General features: G+C 51.1%; 2 protein-coding genes across 3 annotated transcripts in view; one reads left to right on the top strand and one right to left on the bottom strand.

Moving 5' to 3' along the window:
- CDIN1 (CDAN1 interacting nuclease 1) overlaps positions 1-19,827 on the top strand; it is a 180,382-nt gene extending 160,555 nt beyond the window's left edge. Inside the window, exon 11 of the mRNA XM_075426923.1 lies at positions 19,765-19,827. Coding sequence (XP_075283038.1) covers positions 19,765-19,768 — 4 coding nt within the window. The 3' untranslated portion in view covers positions 19,769-19,827. The remainder of the gene's footprint in view (positions 1-19,764) is intronic.
- A 482-nt stretch (positions 19,828-20,309) lies between these two features.
- MEIS2 (Meis homeobox 2) overlaps positions 20,310-21,391 on the bottom strand; it is a 174,716-nt gene continuing 173,634 nt past the window's right edge. For both annotated transcript variants that reach the window (XM_075426915.1, XM_075426916.1), the window contains one exon: positions 20,310-21,391. This exon is cut by the window's right edge and continues 373 nt beyond it. The gene's annotated coding sequence lies outside the window, so the exon portion shown is untranslated.

Genomic DNA, 21,391 nt, shown 5'->3' with positions numbered 1-21,391 from the left:
GTACCTTTGTGTCATTAACAAATGGGAGCTTCCTACACCCTGTTCTTGTATATATGATATACACATATATATATACACACATTACAGAAATGGCTGAAGCCCCACATTTATAAAGAGGGACAGTGTAAAATAAATTTAGATAACACCTCACCACCACCTCATCAGCCTTCTGGAATGCAGAAAACCCATGACAAAAGAAGCAATAAGTGTTAACTGAGGGGTACCTAGGGAGCAATGTTACCTTACGGTCGGCTCCTCTAGTAGCCGTTGTCCAGCGAGTGGATTGTTTGCGCTGCTGCATCCGTGAAAGAGATGGTTGGTTCAGCTGTGCAACTCCTCTCTCACCCTTCAAATTCTGCAGCCTTGAAAGGGAGTTGGTCCTCGGTGTAAAAATACAGTGCTTGGCTCTGTTTATTATTTTAACTTAAGTGGACTCGGGAGGTGTATTATCTCCTTGGACAGAGACACAGTGGCTGATGAGAGTGAATGGCTCAGTTTCTTTAAAGTCCTTCTGCAGGTGGGTGTCTTGGTTTTGGCTGGGATAGAGTTCATTTTCTTCTCAGTAGCTGCTGTGTTTTGGCTTCAGCACGAATGTTGAGAACACTGATGTGTTTAGTTGTTGCTAAGAAATCAAGGACTTTTCTCAGTCTCCCATGTTCAGCTAATGGGCAGGTGTGCAGGAGCTGGGAGGGAGCACGGCCAGGCAGTGAGCCCCCGCTGGCCAATGGAAATATTCCATACCATGGGTGTCATGCTCAGTTTAGGAATGGGGGTTGGCCGAGGGGCAGGCGGGAATCTGCTGTTCTCTTTTCTCTAAGTTCAAATGCTCTCCTGGCTGGGAGTTCAAGCTTTTCTGGGGGTTTGGTCTTTTCTGGGAGTTTTGCAAATTCGAGAAATCCGCCATTTCCGGGTTCCGCAATTGCCACTCAGGGACTGGCTGCAAATCAGTTATCAGGTGGTGAGAAAAAATGTATTGTAAATAGTTTGGTTTGCATATTCTTTATTATCAGTAGTAGTAGTAGTAGTAGTAGTAATACTTCCTTTGTTGTCTTATTAAACTGTCTTTATCTCAACCCACAAGTTTTACCTTTTGTCCATTTCTCCTGCCCATCCCTCGGAGGGGGAAGGGGAGGGGTGAGCGAGTGGCTGTCGGGTCCTAGTTGTAGGCTGCCGGGTTAACCCACAACGATGGGGTACAGTTGCCGTCCTTTGATTGCCATGAGAGAAATGAGGGCTTTGGCTCCTAGACTCAGGGCAGCACCCGCATTGTGTATGGATAACGGGAGAATTTGCTGGAGCCCTGTTTCATACCAGCTCTTCAGATGTTTTTATTCGGTTCACGTGCACTTCTCAGCAGCATTATCCCTAGTCCCCAAGACAAGAAGCGTGTGGAAGCCTGGAGGAAATGTATATGTTCTTCCCAGCCCTCCGTTGGACAGAGCCCAAATTCCTTGGGGTAGGAGGGCTATGAGGTTCAGAACTGGAAGAAGGGATTCTGGCAGACACAGCCAACTGGAAAGAGAGTGATCCACATGCAGAGTCCCTTCCAAAGACGAATCTGGGTGAAATGATTTTACATGTTCTTTCATTGTCCTTCCCACCTTGTAAACATTCCTAAAGCCTGTCTTTAAGCCCTGCATAAAGAAGTGCTAATATCCATATGTCAGTACTGGAAATGGTTTCTCCCACACCTAAAGAGCCAAGTTCATCCTGTATGTCATTCCACTCACTTTAATAGCCTTGCAGGAGAAAGGATACTGGCCCGGTAAGTCTGCTCAAAAGCTGCAGATTCTGCTGAAAACAGCTGCCTGCCTTGTGAGTAGGATGAATCGCCACAGACCTCAATTGCTCAGGCCTTTGCAATAGATTCCTTTTCACTTCCGTATGCAGTTCTGCCTGCAAATCTCTAAATTATCTGGACACCAGCTGCTTGAAAGTCTTGAAAGGCCCATTATAGGAGATAAGGACAGCAGAGCAGCTCTTGCTCTCAGTTATGAAACTACATCCATCGAATGTGTATCTGTGCTGTATTTATATTGTGTTTATCCCACTGCACAGCATTTCTTGATCAGCTGCAATATCCAGGAAGGATTTTTATTTTTTTCTGATACATTTCTTGGTTTTCAGAGGGAGGGGATGAGTATTCCCCGTTCTTTGCTCAGTCAGTCAACAGCTAGAACTAGGATGTAGGTCAGGGTGAACCAATGCATCTAGAGGTATTAAATTGCTTCCGTGTCTGGTCAGTAAATCTTGATCTTACGGTCAGAAAAAGCTGAATGTCAGTTTTACAGTAAAAATAGACCAGCAGGAAGTTTCAGAGAAGCTAGGGGGAAAATTTTCATCATGTGGGAATGTTATTTAACAAATTCTCTTCTATTACAATGATGCTGTGACCCTGGTGGTGCCTTCCAGTCTTATGTTCCTATAAATACCTTGCTTAAGAACTAATTCCTCTTGACAACCTGACAGAGCTTCAGCTTGCAACAGAGCATGCCACCAGTTAGTTTATCTTATGGCTAACCTTAGCATTTGCTTTTTGTTTTCTGTTACTGTGTTATTCTGGACAGTAAGATACTGTTTTTAATATTACCTGTTGAGAATTTTTTGTTAATAACTAAATAAACTTTCAGCTCCTTCAACAACAGATGCTCTAAATTAAAAGACTTGAAAGTAACATTCATATTCTTTAAACAAATGATGTATTCTAGGATCCTAAACTATAAATGTAATTTTAAATCTGTACAAAGGCCAGTTAGAAGAATCTGCTTGGGACAGAAGTTCACCCTTACAAAAAGTATAACATCAGACATTGCAATTACTCTTAACTAAAAAAATAGCAGAGGAAAGGTCTTCAGAATAAATGTGGATTAGTGATTTTAATCACACTAGACCTTTTTTAAATTTGCTTTTATGATGGAATAAAACATGAGACAACATAGTTGTATGAAAATGAGTTTCCATGAGCTGTGCTGAGAAAAGAGATAAACAAGATAAACCTGACATGCTCTTGGATATTGAAATATATACACAAAACTTCTGCTATTTCCTAAGGGGGGGGTAGGGGAGGGGGGAGCACAGGGAGGGACTGAAAGAAAAGTTAAGCTGAAAATGTCTCTTACTAATTTCCCTGTGCCCAAATAGGGGAAAAGTTATTTTATAGCCAGCCTTTCTCATACTACTTAAGGAGTAACACCTCTCTCTTCCAGTGTCTGTTGCACGGTACTCTGTGTGGGGTGAGATTGGGGCGTCTTGAAGATGTTCTTTGTTCTTCCCATTTTGCTTAACACAACAAGGTAAGGGCTTGTCAGGATTTTACCAGGCAACAATAGAACTATTGTTTTGCCCTAAACGCAAATGCCTCCTTCTCTGCATGTTGTCCCACAAATCTCTTAGCAAAAATTTGATTTCATTTTGCTTTGGCTTAGCTGTCTAAAAGGCATCCTAAGCACCTGGAATCCTAGTCCAAAGGTCACCTCTCCTAATTTAGGCTCCTAAACTTGTTCTGTAATGAATGCATCCCCACCTGTCATGTCTAGCCTACCATACGTTTGTCTCACGATCCTCCTTCTCAGCATATTTCATCTGGTTGTAAGATAAATGAATTAAATGAGTGGATATGGAGTAAAAGAAGATGACCAGTACGGACTAGATGTCTGACATTTAGAAAACTAAAATTAAAAGAGATCAAGCCCCTGCTTCATTCAATTTTCTTCTGTGCAAGACTTGACACATGATTATCTCTATGAAGTATTTTAGATCCTAAACTGGAAGATCTTTTTCAGCACAGAATCTATAGGTAACAGCAGCAGATGTGGCACTTTGCACGTTTCACCAAGGATTCCTTGCAGTCTGCTTCAGTCATTTATTCTAAAATAGGAGTAGATTTGCTCTGGGCTTGCTCCCTAGCCAGCAAAGAAAGGCAAGTACCTTCAGAGAAGCATCTCTGGGCATGCTTGCCTTTCTCCATGGACAACAGAGGAAACCTCAAGCTGCTACAGTCCCACTTTGGGTACTTCAGTTAAACGATGGGATGAATCCACGTATATCAGCTGCAATTCTGGGGCTTGTAATAAATTTTAAATCCACTGTAAAATCTTGCAAGTGTAATATAAATCATATGTCACATTACATATAGTGCCAGTGATGTGTTTGTGTGGTGGTATGCATACACACGCATGCACGCACAGTTTCTCTATGCTTACACTACAACAAAGAAAAACAACCTGGTAAAGTAGCATGCGAAATAACAAAGCCAATTTTCAGAAAGATGTGGAAAACCTTTATGTACAGATCTCTGGACAAATTATTTTTAAGAAGTGAGCTTTATCCTGTTGTACAAAGTGGAATAATACTTCCAAAGCCAGTCAAGTACAATATTGCGTTGTTGTGGTTGAGTATGATTATATTTTGACCCGATAGAATAATAATAATAAAAAACGCCTAGTGGTAACAAGCGAAACTTTACTACTGACCTCTGCAAAGACTTATTGCCAAGACTCATATTGTCAGTGACATCCAGGATCAACAATGCTTGCAAGCAGTGGACTCACAATGAAGTTGTCTGCTTTTGGCAACAAAATATTCTGCATTTAGCAAAGGCATATGTTTCAAACTCAAATTACTTCACTTCAAATTAAAGCAAAAAAAATGTTTTCAAGTGTAGTGATTTGATAATCATTTGCTTTAAAATAAGCAACATATTTCTATCTAATGGGATCCACATCTTTAACAAGTGAACCAACAGTGTGACAAACAAAAAAACAACCTGCTCTTAAATATAATTCCAAAATAAATTACATCTAGCTCTTTTGTTGTTGTTGTTGTGCTCTGTTTTTCATTTTTGGCCGCCTGTAGAACTCCCACAATTTTTTCATTGCTGCAATGACAAATGCTATGAGAAAAGACCTGGTCCACTGCCAGAAATCTACTCTAGACTTCGGTATATGTTTCTGCTTTCAAGAGTCAATTGTTTTCCTTCTCTCCCAGGGGCCACTAGCTACCTTATTACCAGAAAGAATGACCCCTTGACAGCGCAATTGAGATCCAGAAACTCAACAGAACTGTAACCCCTCCAGTGGCATCAGAATTCTAATCAACAGCAGAGGGTCTGGAAGACAAATGTACTTGTATATGAGGCCACCATATTAGAAAGTGGCTTCTCTACTTGCAAAGAAACCTATTTCTATTTGGTTTCTTTTGATATTTTTATTACCCCCTTTCCTGTAACCTTTTCATTGCTAGTGCTCTCAAGGCAGAAGGGTTTTCACAGCATGGGAATTATCTGTGCTCGGTTTACACAGTTTGCCGCCTATTCCTTCTCTTGCAACCTATTTCACCAAGCGTACAACTAGACATGGGAGCCTCCCAGTCATTACTGATTTTTTCTCTTATTCAGCTTAACTCGCTAGCAGAACAATCATTTCATCGGTGCCTTTATTGCCACGTGGGAAACGCGGGTACAGAGTCTCCAGCCCTGAAACTGCAATGAAGAGCGAGCTCGGTATATTAGAGTGAACTTTACAGAAAATACGCCTTGCAACTTGCAAAGGCATGCACTGAAATAGTGTCATACAATAATATATCTCAAGTATAACTATTACTAAATGCATTCAACTTGTTTGCTGGATCCTTTTGCATACCCACGATCTGAGAAACTAACCTTGTTTCAAATAAATACACACAAAGATGTTTTGGAGCACAAGACCCTAGTCTCGTTGTCACATTTGTGCACGTGGAGCCCTGCCCCAGAGTCTTCAGGTTACCAAAATCTGTGCCTCCACATTGCACAAATGTTTTTTGAAAATGTTAGCATACTTTCAGAATATCTCAGCATGAGTTTAAAAATTTGAAAATTGTCTTTTTCTTAGCATTTTATTGCAAGGATTACCTAACACATGTTAGAATGATTTTTTTTAGGAACATCCAACCAAAGGGTGGAAAACAAGGTACCCGTGCACCAAAACATTGCTCCCAGAGATCCTGCCATCTGACTACCATTAAGCAGAAACTGGGAAATACTTAAGATGATTGTAGGAGAAACTTTCTCAAGCTACAGAATGATAAACATATCTTAAAAAACAGTCAGAAGCAGTTAGCATGACAGAACTCAAGCACGCAAAACCCCATCACCTTTAACAGAGATTTGGGGGAGCAGAGGAACTTGCGGAGACAGGAGTCTTCAACCGGCATCACAGCCTGAGGTGAGAAAAAACCAGCAGCAGCGTTGTGCTGAGCAGGCACTGGGAAGAAGGACATGAGAATGACAAGAAAGCGTGAAGTCAAAGAAAGAAACAGTTTTGTTACCTTTCTCAGACGAAAGTCCTCACATTTTACAAACCGCAAAATAAAAGGTACTACACCCCTGCATGGTCCCTGGAAGGAGCGGCAGATGGCCAGCCTCGCACCCCCAGAACAGGAGCAGCAGAAATAGCAGTAGTGTGTTTTTTCCTGCGCTGTCCTACCAGCGGGACGGCGCAGTAATGCCGAGCAAGTGCCGGATGCTCGCCTGGCTTTCCCTGCTGAGCACGACGGCTCTGCTACGGCAGGCGCGAGGGAGGAGGCTGTGGCAAGGGCTCTTCTGCCCAAGAAACCAGGCTGCGATCCCTGGCAAGGGCAGCTGAAGTAATGTTTTGATTTTTAGGTCACTGCCTTGCAGTAAGCTCTGCGTGACCGAGCTCTTCCCTTGTCAACAGTCGTACTATGGGGAGAGCTGCTCTGCTCGTGTGCTTTGCCCCTGCAAACCTAATCACAGGATCGAGGCCTTAATTAATAATCAAAAGGGGAAAACGGACAAGTCCAGCTTTTGGCGCTTGTATCCAAAGTCGTACGGCCTCTTATTGTCTTACATGTTAGGTCACATCTTTTTAATTTCTATTCAAAAGCCCAGAAGCAAGTTACACAGATTGCTTACATGTAGAAGTACCATATATTAAAAACAACAGGCTGAAATAATGCTGTCAAAGTACAAGACCTACCTGATTGATGGAATATTCATCTAAAAAAGAGCAGCTCTGAGTTTCCCTCAAACAGAATAAAGGAAAATCTAAAGATAATAACGAACAAGAAAGTAGCTTCTTCTGCCAGACCCATCAAGTTAAATGGCTCTTTGTATTGTTCAAAGCGTGTACACTATTGTGTTCTGTGGCAGAGGGTAAAGAGAGGGAACTTTCAGTGACGTTTTGATGAGACAACAAACAAAAATAATATTTTGACAGAGAGCTCATCCTATAAAAAAAAAAAAGCATTTCTCCAGCTCAAACAGAAATCCCCTTAACTTGAAGAATACCGAGGTTGTATGTGGAGCCTTCCGGTAATACTTGAGGGAAATGTGCCATTCGCAACAGAACATGCGGCACGACTAAAGACCCTAAGTGCTTGGCATCATTTGAGCTTAGTTTTAAATACCTATGATAGACATTTTTGGAATATGTTTCCTGAAAATAGTGTCAAGGATTTACTTCAGCATTAGCTTGCGCATGCTGAGAGGTTGAACTGGTGCTCACATACCCAACAAATACAAAAAGGATTAGTTTCTGTGCATGTATAAAGTTGGGGGTGTTGTTTTTTTTTTGTGCTGGTATTGGGATTTATTTGCCCTGCTGATAAAACGTTTACCTCACTCTGCCTCATCAATATTAGCCTCACAGATCAACAGATCTTCATATAGACAGAATAGAGAAGTCAATATCTCCTTATTATTATTTAATAAGTATTTCATTGTCAGTAACTGAGTGAGAACAAACATCTGTGCAGTATAATGGCATGCACTTTAATTTTGCAAGGTTACTGTCTTGCATATGTTTGACAGAAGAAAGCTAACCCATAGTATAAATCCCCCAGTAATATCGGTGTATAAAATGACATGTTGAAGGACATTTAAATTGAACAAAACAGGGTGGTTTTTTAGTCCCAGTTTTGATATACAAATGTTGGATGTGTTTTACTGTGGCTTACGACTATGATTGATAGGAGATGCATCAATTTCAAGGTTTGTGAATTTAAGTAAATTGTTGTCAGTGGTATCGCTGCTTCTTTTTTGCGTTTTTCTTTTCAAATTATCTCCTTACAGAGAATAGCGTATTACAAAATAAGACAGGATATACATAAAGCATCAATTTAACTTGAATATCCACTTACAATAGTAAAAAGAAAATAGTTATGATAAGAATGTGAGTACATCAGAGTTGTTCAGAAAACTCCGGAGTATTTAAAAAAAGAACGCTTATGGGTTTTCTTCTGTTTCTGTTTGGAAAATACTTTGCTTGCCTCTCCATTCAAAGGAAAAATATAGTATTTATTAAAAAAAAAAAAGAGTAGTATTAGATTTTAGAGACTGCGTCTATCCTTGTCCTCAGAATATAATTCCATTAAATTATACATGAGCAAGACAAACCCTAAACCTGTACCAACTGTGTGCAGTCTGTGGGTAGTTCGTCAGCCCTTCATTGCTTAGTGGTAACGCTTTATTTGACTGAAAAGCCTGAAGAGTTTCCTTTAAAACTCACGGTGATTAAACATCATACAGCAAAGCTTGCTACAGTTCCAATACATTCAGAAATTAGCTGTGTCTGATTTTAAACTGATTTCCCCTAGACCACTGCTTATCTGATGACGTCTGACTTCGGATCTGATGAAACGCACAGATACTTTTTATTCTGTTCTCCAACACAGGGTCATGACTTGTTTCCATGTAGAAGTGTGTTGTGTCTGTGTATCTACATGCCTGTCTGTATGCATAAAGCGATGTATATGCTATTTGTGTGTGGTTTGGGTTTTAACATCAGATTCTATAAATGAATAAAGATACTATCTTCATTTTACTGTTCTCTAAAAGGGACAACGTGGAATGGATTCCGTAAATCTGGCTATACATGTTGCTGATTAAAAGCTGATGGTAACAGTTAATATACAAGGGGACAGACTAGTTTTTCTTCTAACATTTTTTTGAGGGGAAAAAAATGAAAATTAGACAGAAAAGAGCATTTCCAGATGTGACTGTGTAGAGCTTGATTTGAAGCACTTTTGTTATCTCCTTAATAATGCATGTAAGAATGCTCATGTGAAACGTTATGTTAAAACTCAGTCCTAGTAGATATTTGCACTTATGAATTGATTCCTTATCCATATTTTATGGAGAAATAGCTCGGCACTGGATTACAGCACATTCTTTTCCAAACTCCTTATTAGACTCTGGGTATCTCTCTACGGTGCCTCCAGGCTTAAATTAAAAACAAAACTTAAGTAAAATTTGAAGAGACAACATTCAGAAACTTCTTTTTTTACAAAGCTCCTGAAAGTTCGTAATTATTTTTGCTCCTAATAGGCCTGCCTTTGAAATAATTTGATGGCTAGGTTTGTAAATCCGCTTGGAAAGATCTGGCATCCCATAACCATTAAAGGGAGTATATATCACAAAAATGATTTTGCATATAAATAACGGTGTACAGGATTTGGCTTAAATTGTCTGCTTTCATTCGATTTTTTTTTTTTTCCCCCTCTAAGATAATTTGGAGGGAGGCGGGAAGACGGAATTGAACACAATTTGGAAATGAAACTTGGCTGATTGCGCTAAGTAGGTTGAACTTGCCGGTCCCCGTGACCTCGCTGCGCGCCACGTCCAACGGCCGGAGTGGGGGGGCCTGGGCAGGGCGGCACAGCGCAAGCGGAGCGGGGGGTGGGGGATCCCTCCGGGACCGCGTTGTCCCCCCGCACCGGCTCGCTCCGGTTTGGTTTCAGACGAAGGGAGCGGAGCGCGGGGCAGCGGTGCCGTGGGGCGGGGGGGGCACTGCGGGGGGCCCGCTGTGCCGGGGGTGCGGGACCGGCCACAGACCGGCACGCTGGAGCTCCACCAGTTAAACCAGGGCCGGCCCGTGGTAGGATCTCCTCCGCCGGCTGCTGCAACGGAAAGTTTGCCGTCGTCCCTGCGTGTGACCCTGCTGTTTTGCTGTTCCTTTTGAAGCGATTATTCAAAACACCTTGGCAGCTGAACCCTCCGTGCTTTCAGGATAATTATTTCTAATCGTGATTGGCAATAATAGTAATTGCCATATTCAGCCAGCACCCAGCTGTAACGATTTTTCTTTATTATTATTATTTGGGTTAACAATCGCCACTGACAACAATGTCTCCCGACCCTCCTTTCCCTCCCCCAAGCACCCAGGGAAATGAGGAACAGCGCTCGGCAGCAGCCGTCGGGTGGGCCGCCTGCCCCCCCCCCCCCCCGGTCCCCCCCGCCCCGCGGGCCCGGCGGGGGTGGGGGGGGCGGCTGTCCGGGGCCCGGTCTGAGGGGTCCGGGGCGAGCCGGGCTGCCGCAGCCCCCCCCCCCGGCGGAGCAGGGGCTGGAGCCGCGGCCGTAACGAGCCTGTTCATAAACCTCCGGGTCGATGATGCATCGCTTGCCAGTGAATCTTCGCGGGTTTATTTATTTTAACTAAATCGCCCAAATGGATCGCAGCTCCGTGTTGACTCTGGCGAGAGGCGGGGAGCGGGGGGAGGAGGTAAGGGGGGGCGGCGGGGGCGGCGGAGCTGCCGGGTCGCCCGGGGTCGCAGCGACTCTCCACCGCAGTCCACTCCGGGGAAGGAAGGTCTCCCTCCCGGCCCGGCCATCGCCCCCCTCCCCTTCCTCCTCCTCCGCCTGCCCGCCCGGCTGCCGGAGCCCCGGGGTGGGGGGGAGCCGGGCCGGCCCGGCAGGGCACCCCGGCCGGGCGCCGTCGCGACCCCCGTGGGTCAGGCGGATGGTGACGCCCGCCCAGCGCGGCCCCGCACCGCTGAGCCAGACGGCGATTCCCGCCCTCACACCAGAGCGGGGGCTCGGTCCGCGGCGGTGCGGGGGGCTCGGGCTGTCCCCGCGGGCCCACGGGTGCGCTGGGCTGGCGCGGCCGCGGCCCGGAGCAGTGCCCGCTCGCCTCGGGGTGCCTCCGGCGAACGCCCCGGCTCCCTCCCCTCGGGCGAACGCACCCTCCGGCCTCCCAAGACGCAGGCGGGAGTGGCGGAACGGCTCGCCTACGCCTGGTCACCCCGCCGGCACCCCCGCAGCCCGGGCCCGGTGCCGGCGGACGGACGGCCCCTCTGCTGGGAGCGGGGTCCGGGGGAGGCCGCGGGCCGGGCAGGGGCGGGCGGCCCGGCCGCCACGCACCGCCGCCCCCCTCCCGCGGGATGCCGCTCCGTGGCGCCGGGCGTCGGCTCGGCCCTGCGGTTCGGCGAAGCGTGGTTCGGGGCAGCAGCTCGCCTGGCGTGGCTGGCGGCCCTGCGGCGGCTGAGGCGGGGAAGGCTCTTGCGGGAGAAACGGGTCGTTCGCTTCCCCCTCGGGCCCGTGATCTCCGCGCCTACGCTAACCACACCGGCGTGCGGGGCGCTGGCTCGCCGGCCTCCCGAGCCCGGGGCTTTGCTGCCTGAAACACGGGGAAAGGGGAAGTTTCCGCGCGAGCCGGCCGCGCCAGGGCCGCGTTGTCGCGGCCGGGTGGCTCCGAGGTGCGCGCACGGCCGAGCGTTTCCACTCCTCCCGCAGTCCCTGGGGTTTGCTTCTCCCCTTCGCGCCCGGCTGGCGGCCGCCCCGCGCTGTGCCTGCGGCCGCCCCTCGCCCTGGCGAGTGGGTCGTTGCGGGGCAGATCACCGGCGGCAGAGGCTCGCTCCTCCGCTCCCGCCCCTGCGGGGTTACCGCGGAGCGATGGGTGCCGAGACGATCGAGGAGCATTTTCTAATTACAGTGGGAAAAAATTGGAACCGTCACCGTTTTCCGCTGTTCGTGGGCCAGTTCACGTGCTCGGCTTTACCCGCGCTTTGACGTCGTGCGCGCGCACAGTGCGTGCGCACGGTGCCTGCGCACACGTGCAAACACGCACCTCCGCCACGGCTCGTTCCCTGCGTCTCACCTCGCGTAGGTTAAAGAGTAACTTCAAATCGAAGACAAATGGATTCACAGGAAAATTTATCACTCCCCCCCCCGGTAATTCCTTCCCGTGCGCGGAGGCAGCGCCGGTGCTTGGCCGGGCGGGCAGGCGGCTGCCCGCCGCCCCGCAGCTCCCCCCGCTGCGGAGCCCGTGGGGCTGGAGTTTTCCCGCATCTCGGCCAGCGGCTCTCGCCGTCGCGGGTGACGCGCGGTGCCCCACGCCCGCGGGGCTGCAGGACACGCGTGTCGGCTCGCGGTTCTCCTTAGCCGGGCCGCTGCCGGGTGCGAGCACTGTCCCCGCGCCGTCCGCGCCGTAACGCTGCGCAACGGAATTGCCTCCCCCCCGCCGGTCCCCATGTCTTTAATTTAGCAAAGGGCTGATCAGCTGCGGCTTTAAAAGGGCCAGGTCCGCGCTGGCTGCCGGCGTTACCTCTCACCTCTCCGCAGCCCCGGGCCGGGGTCACTGCGGGGCCGCGGCCGGCGCGGATACCGATCCCGCACCCGATCCCGCACACCCACCCCCCCCCCCAGCTGCCGGGGGACGACCAGCCCGCCCGCCCGTCCCCGCCGCACCGCTGCCCGGGCTCTGCTCGGGGCAGGCAGTTGTTGGCTTTGTTTTAATTTGCAGCATCCCGGCTTCAGGGTAACCCCCTCTTCCGACTGAGGGGGAGGGGGGGTGAGGATGAGGAGGAGGAGGAGAGGGGCCGGCCGGGGTGCGCCGTGCTGCTGAAGGGCTTCCCGCAAACTTCTGCCTTTCGAAAGAAAAACTTCAAAAGCCGGCGCTGGACTGCGTCCCGGCGCGGTCCCGGCTCACGCCGGTTGCGAAGGCGCAGAGAGCGGCTGGCAGCGCGGCGGGTTGGGGCTGCCGCTCCTCTGCCAAACCTTGGAAGCGGTTTAACGGGGGGGGGAGGGGGGGGGGGGGGAAGCTATTTTATTTTTCGGCTGCATTTCAAAGAAGGGCGATGTTCAAACAGGAGAGACCACCATAACAAGCACAGGTCGCGCGTGAAGAGGCTTCACCCCGAGCGAGTGTTTCGAGTGTGTCGGGCCCCCACAGAGCTGTGCCCCAGACTTCGTTCCGACGATTGCCGGAAAACACGCGATGCGTACGAGCGAGCAAGGGTCGAAATGAATTTATTTTCAGACACGCAGATCAGTGAGAGACGCGAGTACGTTTTTAACAGTTTTGATCTTTAGCGAACGATCGATGTGGGCAAAGGCAAACACCGAACGTTCGGGAAAACACAATTAATTTGGAGAAGTTACCTTTCCTTGAGCGTACCGGTGACAGCACTGGCGGGAGCCACCGCTTTGTTTATTTTCCCAGTGCCTACCCAAATTCCAGCGATCCGCGGATTTCCCCGTGTTTGTATCGCCGGGGTCGCAACCGGACTCGCCTCAATCGTTCTGCCTTCCCCGCGCCCTCCTTTCTTCCCTCGCTCCGCGTTTCCCTCCGGCTGCGAAAATAAACAGCGGAGTTTTAACAGCGGCTGGAGATGGTAATGGTTACTGATCCCGCTCCTTCCATCATAATCTTCAAGTGGTTTAAGATTAATGATAGGAGGTGTTTTAGCGAGGAGCGCGGGCTCCCTTCTCCAAAGACCGTCGCTATGATAATTTACTTAAGATGTTGACAAGGCTGTCAGTGAGGCTAATTTTTTATTAAGCTGCGCCGCAGCAGCCCTCGCAAGCGCTCGTTGCCGTTGTTTCAGCGCACCGCGCTCGCGAACGCCGTCTCCGGAACATCGTTATTCGGTCTCCGCCTGACGGGTTTGCGGGTGAGCCGGTTCCCCCCGCCTTTGCCTCAGGAGAGGTGTCCCCCGGTGCTCCGACCGGCGTCCCGGCCACCCTCCCCGCGCCCCTGCGCGCACCTTTTTTAGAAAGAAGACAAACCCGAGCGGCCGCTGCCTGGGTGCCGCGGGTCGGCTGCTCCGCGGGCGCTGCCGCGGCTCGGCACGGCCCGACCGGCGGCCCCCGGAGCCGGCCCCAGCCTCGGGCTCCTCCGGCCCGCTCTCTTTATTTTATTTTATTATTATTATTATTATTATTATTATTATTATTATTATTATTATTATTAACGGGCAAAATCACCGTTCAAGCCGTAAATGCGCCGCGGCAGCACCCCGGGCGCGGGCGGTCGGCGGCTGCACCGGCGGCTCCCGAGCGGGGAGGGGAGGCAGCCGGGGCGCGGGGTCCCCGCTCTCGGGCCGGGGGGGCTCCGCGCGGCCAGAGCGCGGGGCGGGGGCTGCCGGGGCGCGCTTCTCCTCCGCGCCCCGAAGGGGGGGGAGATCGGCGCCCCGCGTTACTCCCGGGGCCGAAAGAGAGGGGCGGGAGCAGGGGGGCGCGCTCCCGCGTAACGTGTGCTCTCCGCGCGGACCTCTGCCCGCGCGCCCCGTGCGCCGCGCATCTCACTCCCCCCCCCCCCACCTCCCGCCGGCGCGCAGGGAAGCGGAGCGGGCCTCGGCGGCGGCGCCCGGCGCGACCAGAAGGGGGCGCTCCGACGTTGCGCTGGGAGCCCCCGCGCCGCTGCGCCGCGCGCCTCGGCCCAGGTGTGCGCGTCATCGGGCGCCCCGCGCGTGCCCCCGCGCGCCCCGCGGCTTGTGAAGCCCCGCGGGACGCCCAGCGGCTCCCTCGCGCCGTCAGCTCCGCCGGCCCGCGCGGGACCGACCCCCGCGCCCCGCGCCGCCGCCTCCCGCGCGCCCGGCCAAACGCCGGCGGCCTCGAAGCCGACCCGGCGCGCGAGGCTGCTGGCGGGAAACTAATGAGAAAACATCGGCTCGCCCGGCCCGCGGGCTCCTAATTAAATCTTCGCTGATTGGAAAATAAAAGCGGGTTCGGGGGCGCGGGGGGGGGGAGGGGAGCAGCTCCGGACTGAACTCCAGCTCCCGTTTTAGGCGATGTCGTCCCGTTACCCCCCACCCCCCCGGAGAATCCTGCCCTTGTTTCGAGAGCTCCGAGCGCGGCTACCGCTCCTCGCCCGTTAAATATTAAGGCCTTTAAGCAACGTGATTTAACTAATTAGAAAATTTACATCATTAAGTCTCGGGGAGAGAAAAAAAAGGGAGAAACAAATCTGTCAGTCATTTTAAAAGAGACAGGCCCTACTGAAGTGTGAAGAAATCGGCTCTAATTCAAAAAGGCAATCGGGCAGAAAAAGCCCTCAGCATTACCCCGCTAGTTATTAATCAGAAGGGGGTTCCCCCTCCCCCCACCCCTCCCCGCCGCCCCCGCAGCGCCAGGGTCGCAGCGCGCCGCGCCTCCCCCCGCAGCCGCTGCCGCCGGCCCGTCCGCGGGCTCGCAGGTCCGAAGGTGTTTCCGAACTGGGGAGACGCGGGGAAAAATAATTAATGATAATAATAATAATAATAATAGTAATAATAATAAGCGGGGTCCCGGACCCCTCACCTCCGCCTCAGCGCAGCAACGGGGGGGCGCGGGCCGCCGGCGGGAGTCGAGGGCCGGGGGAGCCGGCGGGCCCCGGTTCCGGGCGGGGGGGAAGGGGGAGCCGGGGCCGCCGCGCGCGGAGCCGTTACACCCCGCGCCTTCCCCGCCGCTCTCGCGAGCGCGCCCCTCCCCCCCCACCCCCCCGACGGGCCGCGGGTGACCCACGCGCCCTGCGCCGCGCCCGCGCTGCCCGTCCCGCGGAGCCTGGCCGCCGCGTTACCCGCAGCAGTTCGCACCGGTTCTCACGGAGCTCGTTCGAGGAATTCCACAGGCGCCTCGGACAAAACCGGGCGACAGGGACCCGCTCCTGACCCCGCGGCCCCGGGACGAGCCCTCCCGCGGCTCGAGGCGCTGACGCGGTGTAGCCGGGTGCGGGGCCGACCTCCCGACGGGGGGGGGTCTGGCTCGGCGGTAGCCCCTCAGCACAAAACGTTCCGGGGGAAAAAGAGGAAAAAAGCACCACAGCAAACCAAACGCGCCCCTGCCAGCCCCGCTGCGGCTCCCACTCGCGTCCCAGTGCTAACCGGTAGCCACCCCGCGAGCAGGCGCCCACCGCAACGCGCGGCCTCCCTCGGGACTGCAGACCCTCCCTCAGCGGCGCTGCGGCCCCCTGGAGCGGGCTCTGCTCGACCCAAACGCTGCCCCCTGGCCCCCCAGAGCCGGGTGGGTGCCGCGGCCCCTGCGCCCCGAAGCACGGCGGGGCGGGCTCACCGCATCGGCGGGAGCTGATGGCCGGTACCGGGGGGAGCGGGAGGAACAGCCTTGACACCCCCCCCGGCACCGGGTTGTCCCGCGGCTGCTCAAAGTGACCGAGTGTGCTGAGGAAGGCCCTTCGGAGAGAGAGCAAAACCGGGGACAACCTCTTCCCCCAAAAACAGCGCGAATATCGACCCGTCCACCGGCCGGGCTCCGGAGCTTGCAGGCGTCGCAGTAAAATTTACGGCGTCCTTAACGACTCCCAAGTAAAAGCACTAAAATTCCCTTTAACTGAGAAAGCATTGATTTTCAACTCTGGAAAGAACGAACCCGTGATTTAATTGCAAACTTTCACCGGCAGCGCGGCAGCGCGGGGAGGCCGCGTCCCACCTTGAGCAGAGCCGCTTTTATGAAGTGATAAAAACAAAGAAAACCTGACGGACAGAGAGATAGTCGCGGTCGCGAAAGAACAGTTATTTGCCTTCCCTTTCCCAGTTATTTGCCTTCCCTTTCCCTCTTCGCAGCTCCAAACTGTCGTACCCTTCCCCCCCCCGCCCCGGCCCCCCGATAACAAAACGCAAGTTGTAAAAGCGAAGGGTTTCGGATCCAGGGGAGAGACAGCAGTTCGTGTTTTAAATAACGACTTGCCTTTAGCAGGCAAGGAGTGATGCCAGGAGGTTCAAGGGAACATTTTCATAAAATGGTAGCCTCTTTTGAAGAGGAAATTAATCGGATAAAATTTCCTTACTTTCCCTTCTTCGTTAAAAAAAAATCATTGCTGAAGGGAAGGGAAAGGGAAATCCCACCCTCGGTTTCTATCTTATTTCTGTATCGGTTTTTTGGTATTATAGGAGAGTAAAGAAGTTTTTGTTTGGTGGTTTTTCATTGATCAGTCACTCTGAGCTAATGTAATTATCCTCATCAATAGAAGGCTGCAGAGAGAATCATTATGTGGGTGACATTGATAAATGATCACCCAAGAGCTGCCTTTTCTCTTGGGCACCCCCACATCTGACCCTCCCACATACACAAGGTAGCCATAGAAACACCTTGAGATCCTCAAACACGGCTGCAAAAAGCAGAACGCAGAGAAAGCCGCGGGGGGGGGGGGGGGGGGGGGGGGAAGAGCCCAACTTCACACACTTTGCGTCCCCGCCGAAGCCTCCCTCCCCCTGCGCGGAGCCACCGCGCCCTCCCGCCGCGCCACGCTCCGCGTTTGGGGAGGTCTGCGTGGGTCTGGGGTGGGGGGGGGGGGGGGCTTGCTTCTTTTTTCCTTTCTCTCTTTTTTTTTTTTCCTCTGTCTCCGGAGGAGCTGAGCGCATGGATGCGCTGCTCTGTCTCTACGCGCGTTGTGGAGCCCCCCCCCGTTCGAAAGCCGCTCTTGGGGGTGCGCACCTACAGTATCCCCCCCCCCCCCCCCCCCCGGTAATGCGGCTCCTAGAAAACGGTTAAACTCGAGTTCTCAGCAGCGATTTTTCAGTCACAGGACTGTTCTGTGTTTCTTACTAAGGCAAAGATGAATGTTGGTTTGGTGGTGTTTTTTTTCCTGGCCGCAGACCCCCTTTTTATGTAAGCGAATTCTAAAATATTGAGAGCAGTAATTGATTCATAATGATCCATAAATCGATGCGAGGAAGGGGCCGAGGGTGTTTATTTGTTTTATTCCTAAAGCTGCAAGGAAAGTAGCTTTGACACCGTGCGGGGATGCAGGGGAGGAGTTGTTTAGCCGTGCCGGGTCATCCATCATCGCTGTCGCAGAGACTCTGCACAGAGGAGCAAGCTCCCTTCTGTCTGTCTCTTGCTCGCCACCAGAACTATTAATATTAAAATCTTCCCGCAAACCTCCCCCCTCCCCGGGACGCCGGGGTTCCCCGCGCTCCCGGGCAGCGCCGTCGGGCTCCGGATTTCCCAAAGTGCCGTCGGGGGAGCTGAAAAGCCGGCCCGGACCCCCCCGACCGAGCCCCGGGACGCGGCCGGGGAGCCCTGCGGGGCGCAGACCCCCCCCCCGCCGCCCCCCCGCCCCTCCACGCGTGGGGAAAGGTTTTGGGGGGTTTGCGGGCTCCGCGGGGCTTCCTGGCGGCCCACGCACCGTGGGGTGCCGTGGGGCCGGCGGCTCCTCATCGGCCCCCCCGCACTGGTGCCGCCGGGAGACCCTCACCCCCCCCAACCCTCCCCTTCCCGGGCAGCCGCCGGAGTGCCGGCTAAAACCCCTTCCCCGGGCCCCCCACCCCACGACCCCCAGCCCTCGCAAACCTGGTCTGGGGCAACTCTCTCTCCCTCGCTCCCTCTGCGGCTATGCGATGGGGGGGGGGGGGGGGGGGCAGGGCCTGGGTCCCCCCGGCACCCCCTCTTCGGGCCGGCCGCGCCCGCGGGCCGCGCTCCCCTCCTCTCTTCGCCGGAGCGACGGCAAAATCTGAAAGAAAAATCCCTCGTTTGTGGTGACTGCAACTTCCCCAGCCCGGACCCGCTCGGAGAAATGGAAATTTGGGATTATAAACATGTGTGTGTGTAAACAAAAGGTGTCTCTTCTGTTACCCTTCGTTTCCCGCAGCATAACCAATTTTTATTCAGACTAGAGTATTTTCTTTAACACCGTACCGCTGTCAAAACATTATTCCCGTTTTGGTTGCTTTTGACAGCTGAGCGGTTCTTAAAAAATACCAAAATCAGAACCTTCCACGCTAAACAGCGCGTCTCAGATGGAGAAGTCTCTGCACGTTATTGTACCTTGGACCTCAGCGACATGTCTCACGGAGAGCACAGCCCGAAAGGAGGGGAAAAAAAGAGAAAGAAAATAAAAAACAACACAGTAATGCAAACATTCAGCTCATTACAAAAAACAACAATCTACTACGGATAAATTCTTCCCTGTCCTTCTGCCACTGCAAGGACGTTTTCTGACATTTCTCCTCAAATTGTAAAGAAAAGATCTGCAAGGAAAATAAAGTACTGATTTAAAAAAAAAAAAGAAATTAAAAAACCTCCCTTTTCAAGCACTAGAACAAACAATCTTGCCTCCGTGTTTTCCGCATCTACGATAACCAGAGAATTTGGAAATGGGAACCCGGGGTGCGCCCTTCTTGCGGGACTGATGCGATTTGAACCAGGACAGAGAGCACCAGCGCCAGGCGAGGAACTGTCATCCTCCGGATCTCCTACCAACGCCTGGAAAAGACCCACCAAGCAGGACCTGATTGCTAAGCAAACCCTCACGCCCGTTCTGCAGGCATCCTCCCTTCTGCCGCCAGCAGTGTGGGTCCATTTGCACAGCTCAGAAATTAAGCAGTAACTGCGAGGCTGAGCCTCTCTCCACATTCCAAAGGTACCAGCTGTCAGTCAAAGTTTTTAATAACACCCTGGCCAGCTGGAAGGACGAGGAGGAGGAAGGAGGAGCAGGGTTACAAATGTACAGATGTTGAAGCCGGTAGCGTTTGTTTCCTAGAAAGTTAAGGCAATTCCAAGCCCTCTCCTGCTCCCCTTCTCCCAGCAGCGAAGCCGGAGCTCTCCCCTGTGCCTGGGGCCCGTTCCGCTCTTGCAGCGGCTCTTCCTCCCAAGGCCAATGGCTTCCTTGGGTCAAGCTCTCTTTCAGTTCCTGCAAAATGCCACCAGCGCTCGTTTCAGTAAAACCAAACCCTTCCCCAGGATTCTGCGCCAGCAATTTGTATACGAAATGTCAAATTAACATTTTCCCTCATTAGCTGATGGTCTTTTTTTTTTTTTTCCCCTTCTGAGAACAGCTGAAGACAAGGAGAATAGCAGTAAAACCGTCTCACAAGCCAGATGACGCCATCCTCACACAGGTAAAACCCTCGTTACACTCAGAGCTGCTTTTCTCCTCCTAAAACTTCTGAACCCACGCCGGTGTTACAGCCCTCTTCGCTCCTGAGCCGAGTGGCTGGGGTTCAGGTCTGCGGCGGCTGCAGACGCTTAACACACACAGGGGCTTCCTGGTCTTGTACCCGGGCCTTCGGAACCCAGACTGGGCTCCTGTCTTGCTAGCAGATAGCACAGGTAACAGACACCGCTCTCTGAAGCGCAAGCTGGTGAGAGGATATTTCAAACTTTGTTTAATCTGGCACAAATATAATACCGATAATCAGCAGAAATATACAACCTCAGATGTTCTTTCATTCAGTTATTCCATTAATGCTGATGACCAGCTCATTTCTGATTTTTTCCAACCTTTCTTCTCAATGCTGATAAGAAATGCATTTGAGACACCTCTCCCGATAACTCCAGTCTCTCCTAAGCATGATTAAAAACACAAAAGCCTAACAAAAAATCAAAAATGAAATATTTATTACCGCATTTTGTGACTTAACACCTTTTTTTTTCTTTTTAAAACATAACGTCACAGTCCTCATACAAGTATTTTAATGTAAATTTTGACAAAGCTTAAAGGTAACAGCATTTTCTTCTAGTGAGGAACACGTGCTGAGAAAGGAAGAATTCATGGACATACAATACCAATTCCACAGCAGATCTGATACTAGCAAAAACATTCTTTTTTTTTTCAATTGAGGTAAACACATAGAATATCTAACATGAAACAATTAATAGACCGAACTCTGTACGAAGTTTGTTACAGTATTCTCTTGCTTTTTTTTCCCAAGCTTTGAGTTCATGATAAAGTCCTAGGTTTGGTGCAAAGACCGTTAGTAACTTCTTTCATTGAGGAAAGCTGCCCAACTTTTAGTTTTGTTTTGTCCAAAGCCAAGGCTCAGAACTACCGGAAGAAGCTCCTGCTCTGTCTGTTCTGTCTTTTAAATCTTCACCTGCAAGCTCTCTGAAGAAGAGTCCAAAAAAAAAAAAAAATAGATTGGGGAGGAACGGGGAGAGACTTAGTGAAGCACAAACTATAAAGATCTGTTTGAAACTAAAGGACACAGTTTATGAAGGAACAAAACGAGGGAATGGCAAGGCCTTCTTGAAACAGTCTTCTGAGTGATGAGAGACCCAGCAAGACTTTTCGTCTTCATCTCCAGGGTAGTTCTTTTCTCACTGGCCAAAACAGGTCTTTCATGGATAGTGACTTCACTGCTGAACCAAAACAGTCATTTTTTTGGGAACAACACACATAGTGTGGAAAACAAGGATTTTTTTTTTTCTTCTAAAACTATTTGAGGCAACGTAATGGAGTGATCAACAGAAATGTACAAGTTAACTTAGTTCCTATGTTTATACTACAGTAGTTATAACTCTTGGAGTCTTTTTTTTTTCCAGAGGATCTGTACATGGACATATTCATTTCAGTGAGCCCATGATTTCACATTTGTGTTCTTGTTTTGTTGGTCCTCTGTTGTTGATGAAAAATGACAAAAAGTAAAAAATAATCACAGCTGTCTGGAATTTCGTATTAAGTGT

This window comes from Opisthocomus hoazin, chromosome 7 (genome assembly GCF_030867145.1).
Source record: "Opisthocomus hoazin isolate bOpiHoa1 chromosome 7, bOpiHoa1.hap1, whole genome shotgun sequence".
NCBI lineage: Eukaryota > Metazoa > Chordata > Aves > Opisthocomiformes > Opisthocomidae > Opisthocomus > Opisthocomus hoazin.
The sequence above is the reverse complement of the archived record's forward strand: the minus strand, read 5'-3'. Positions and strand labels throughout refer to the sequence as shown.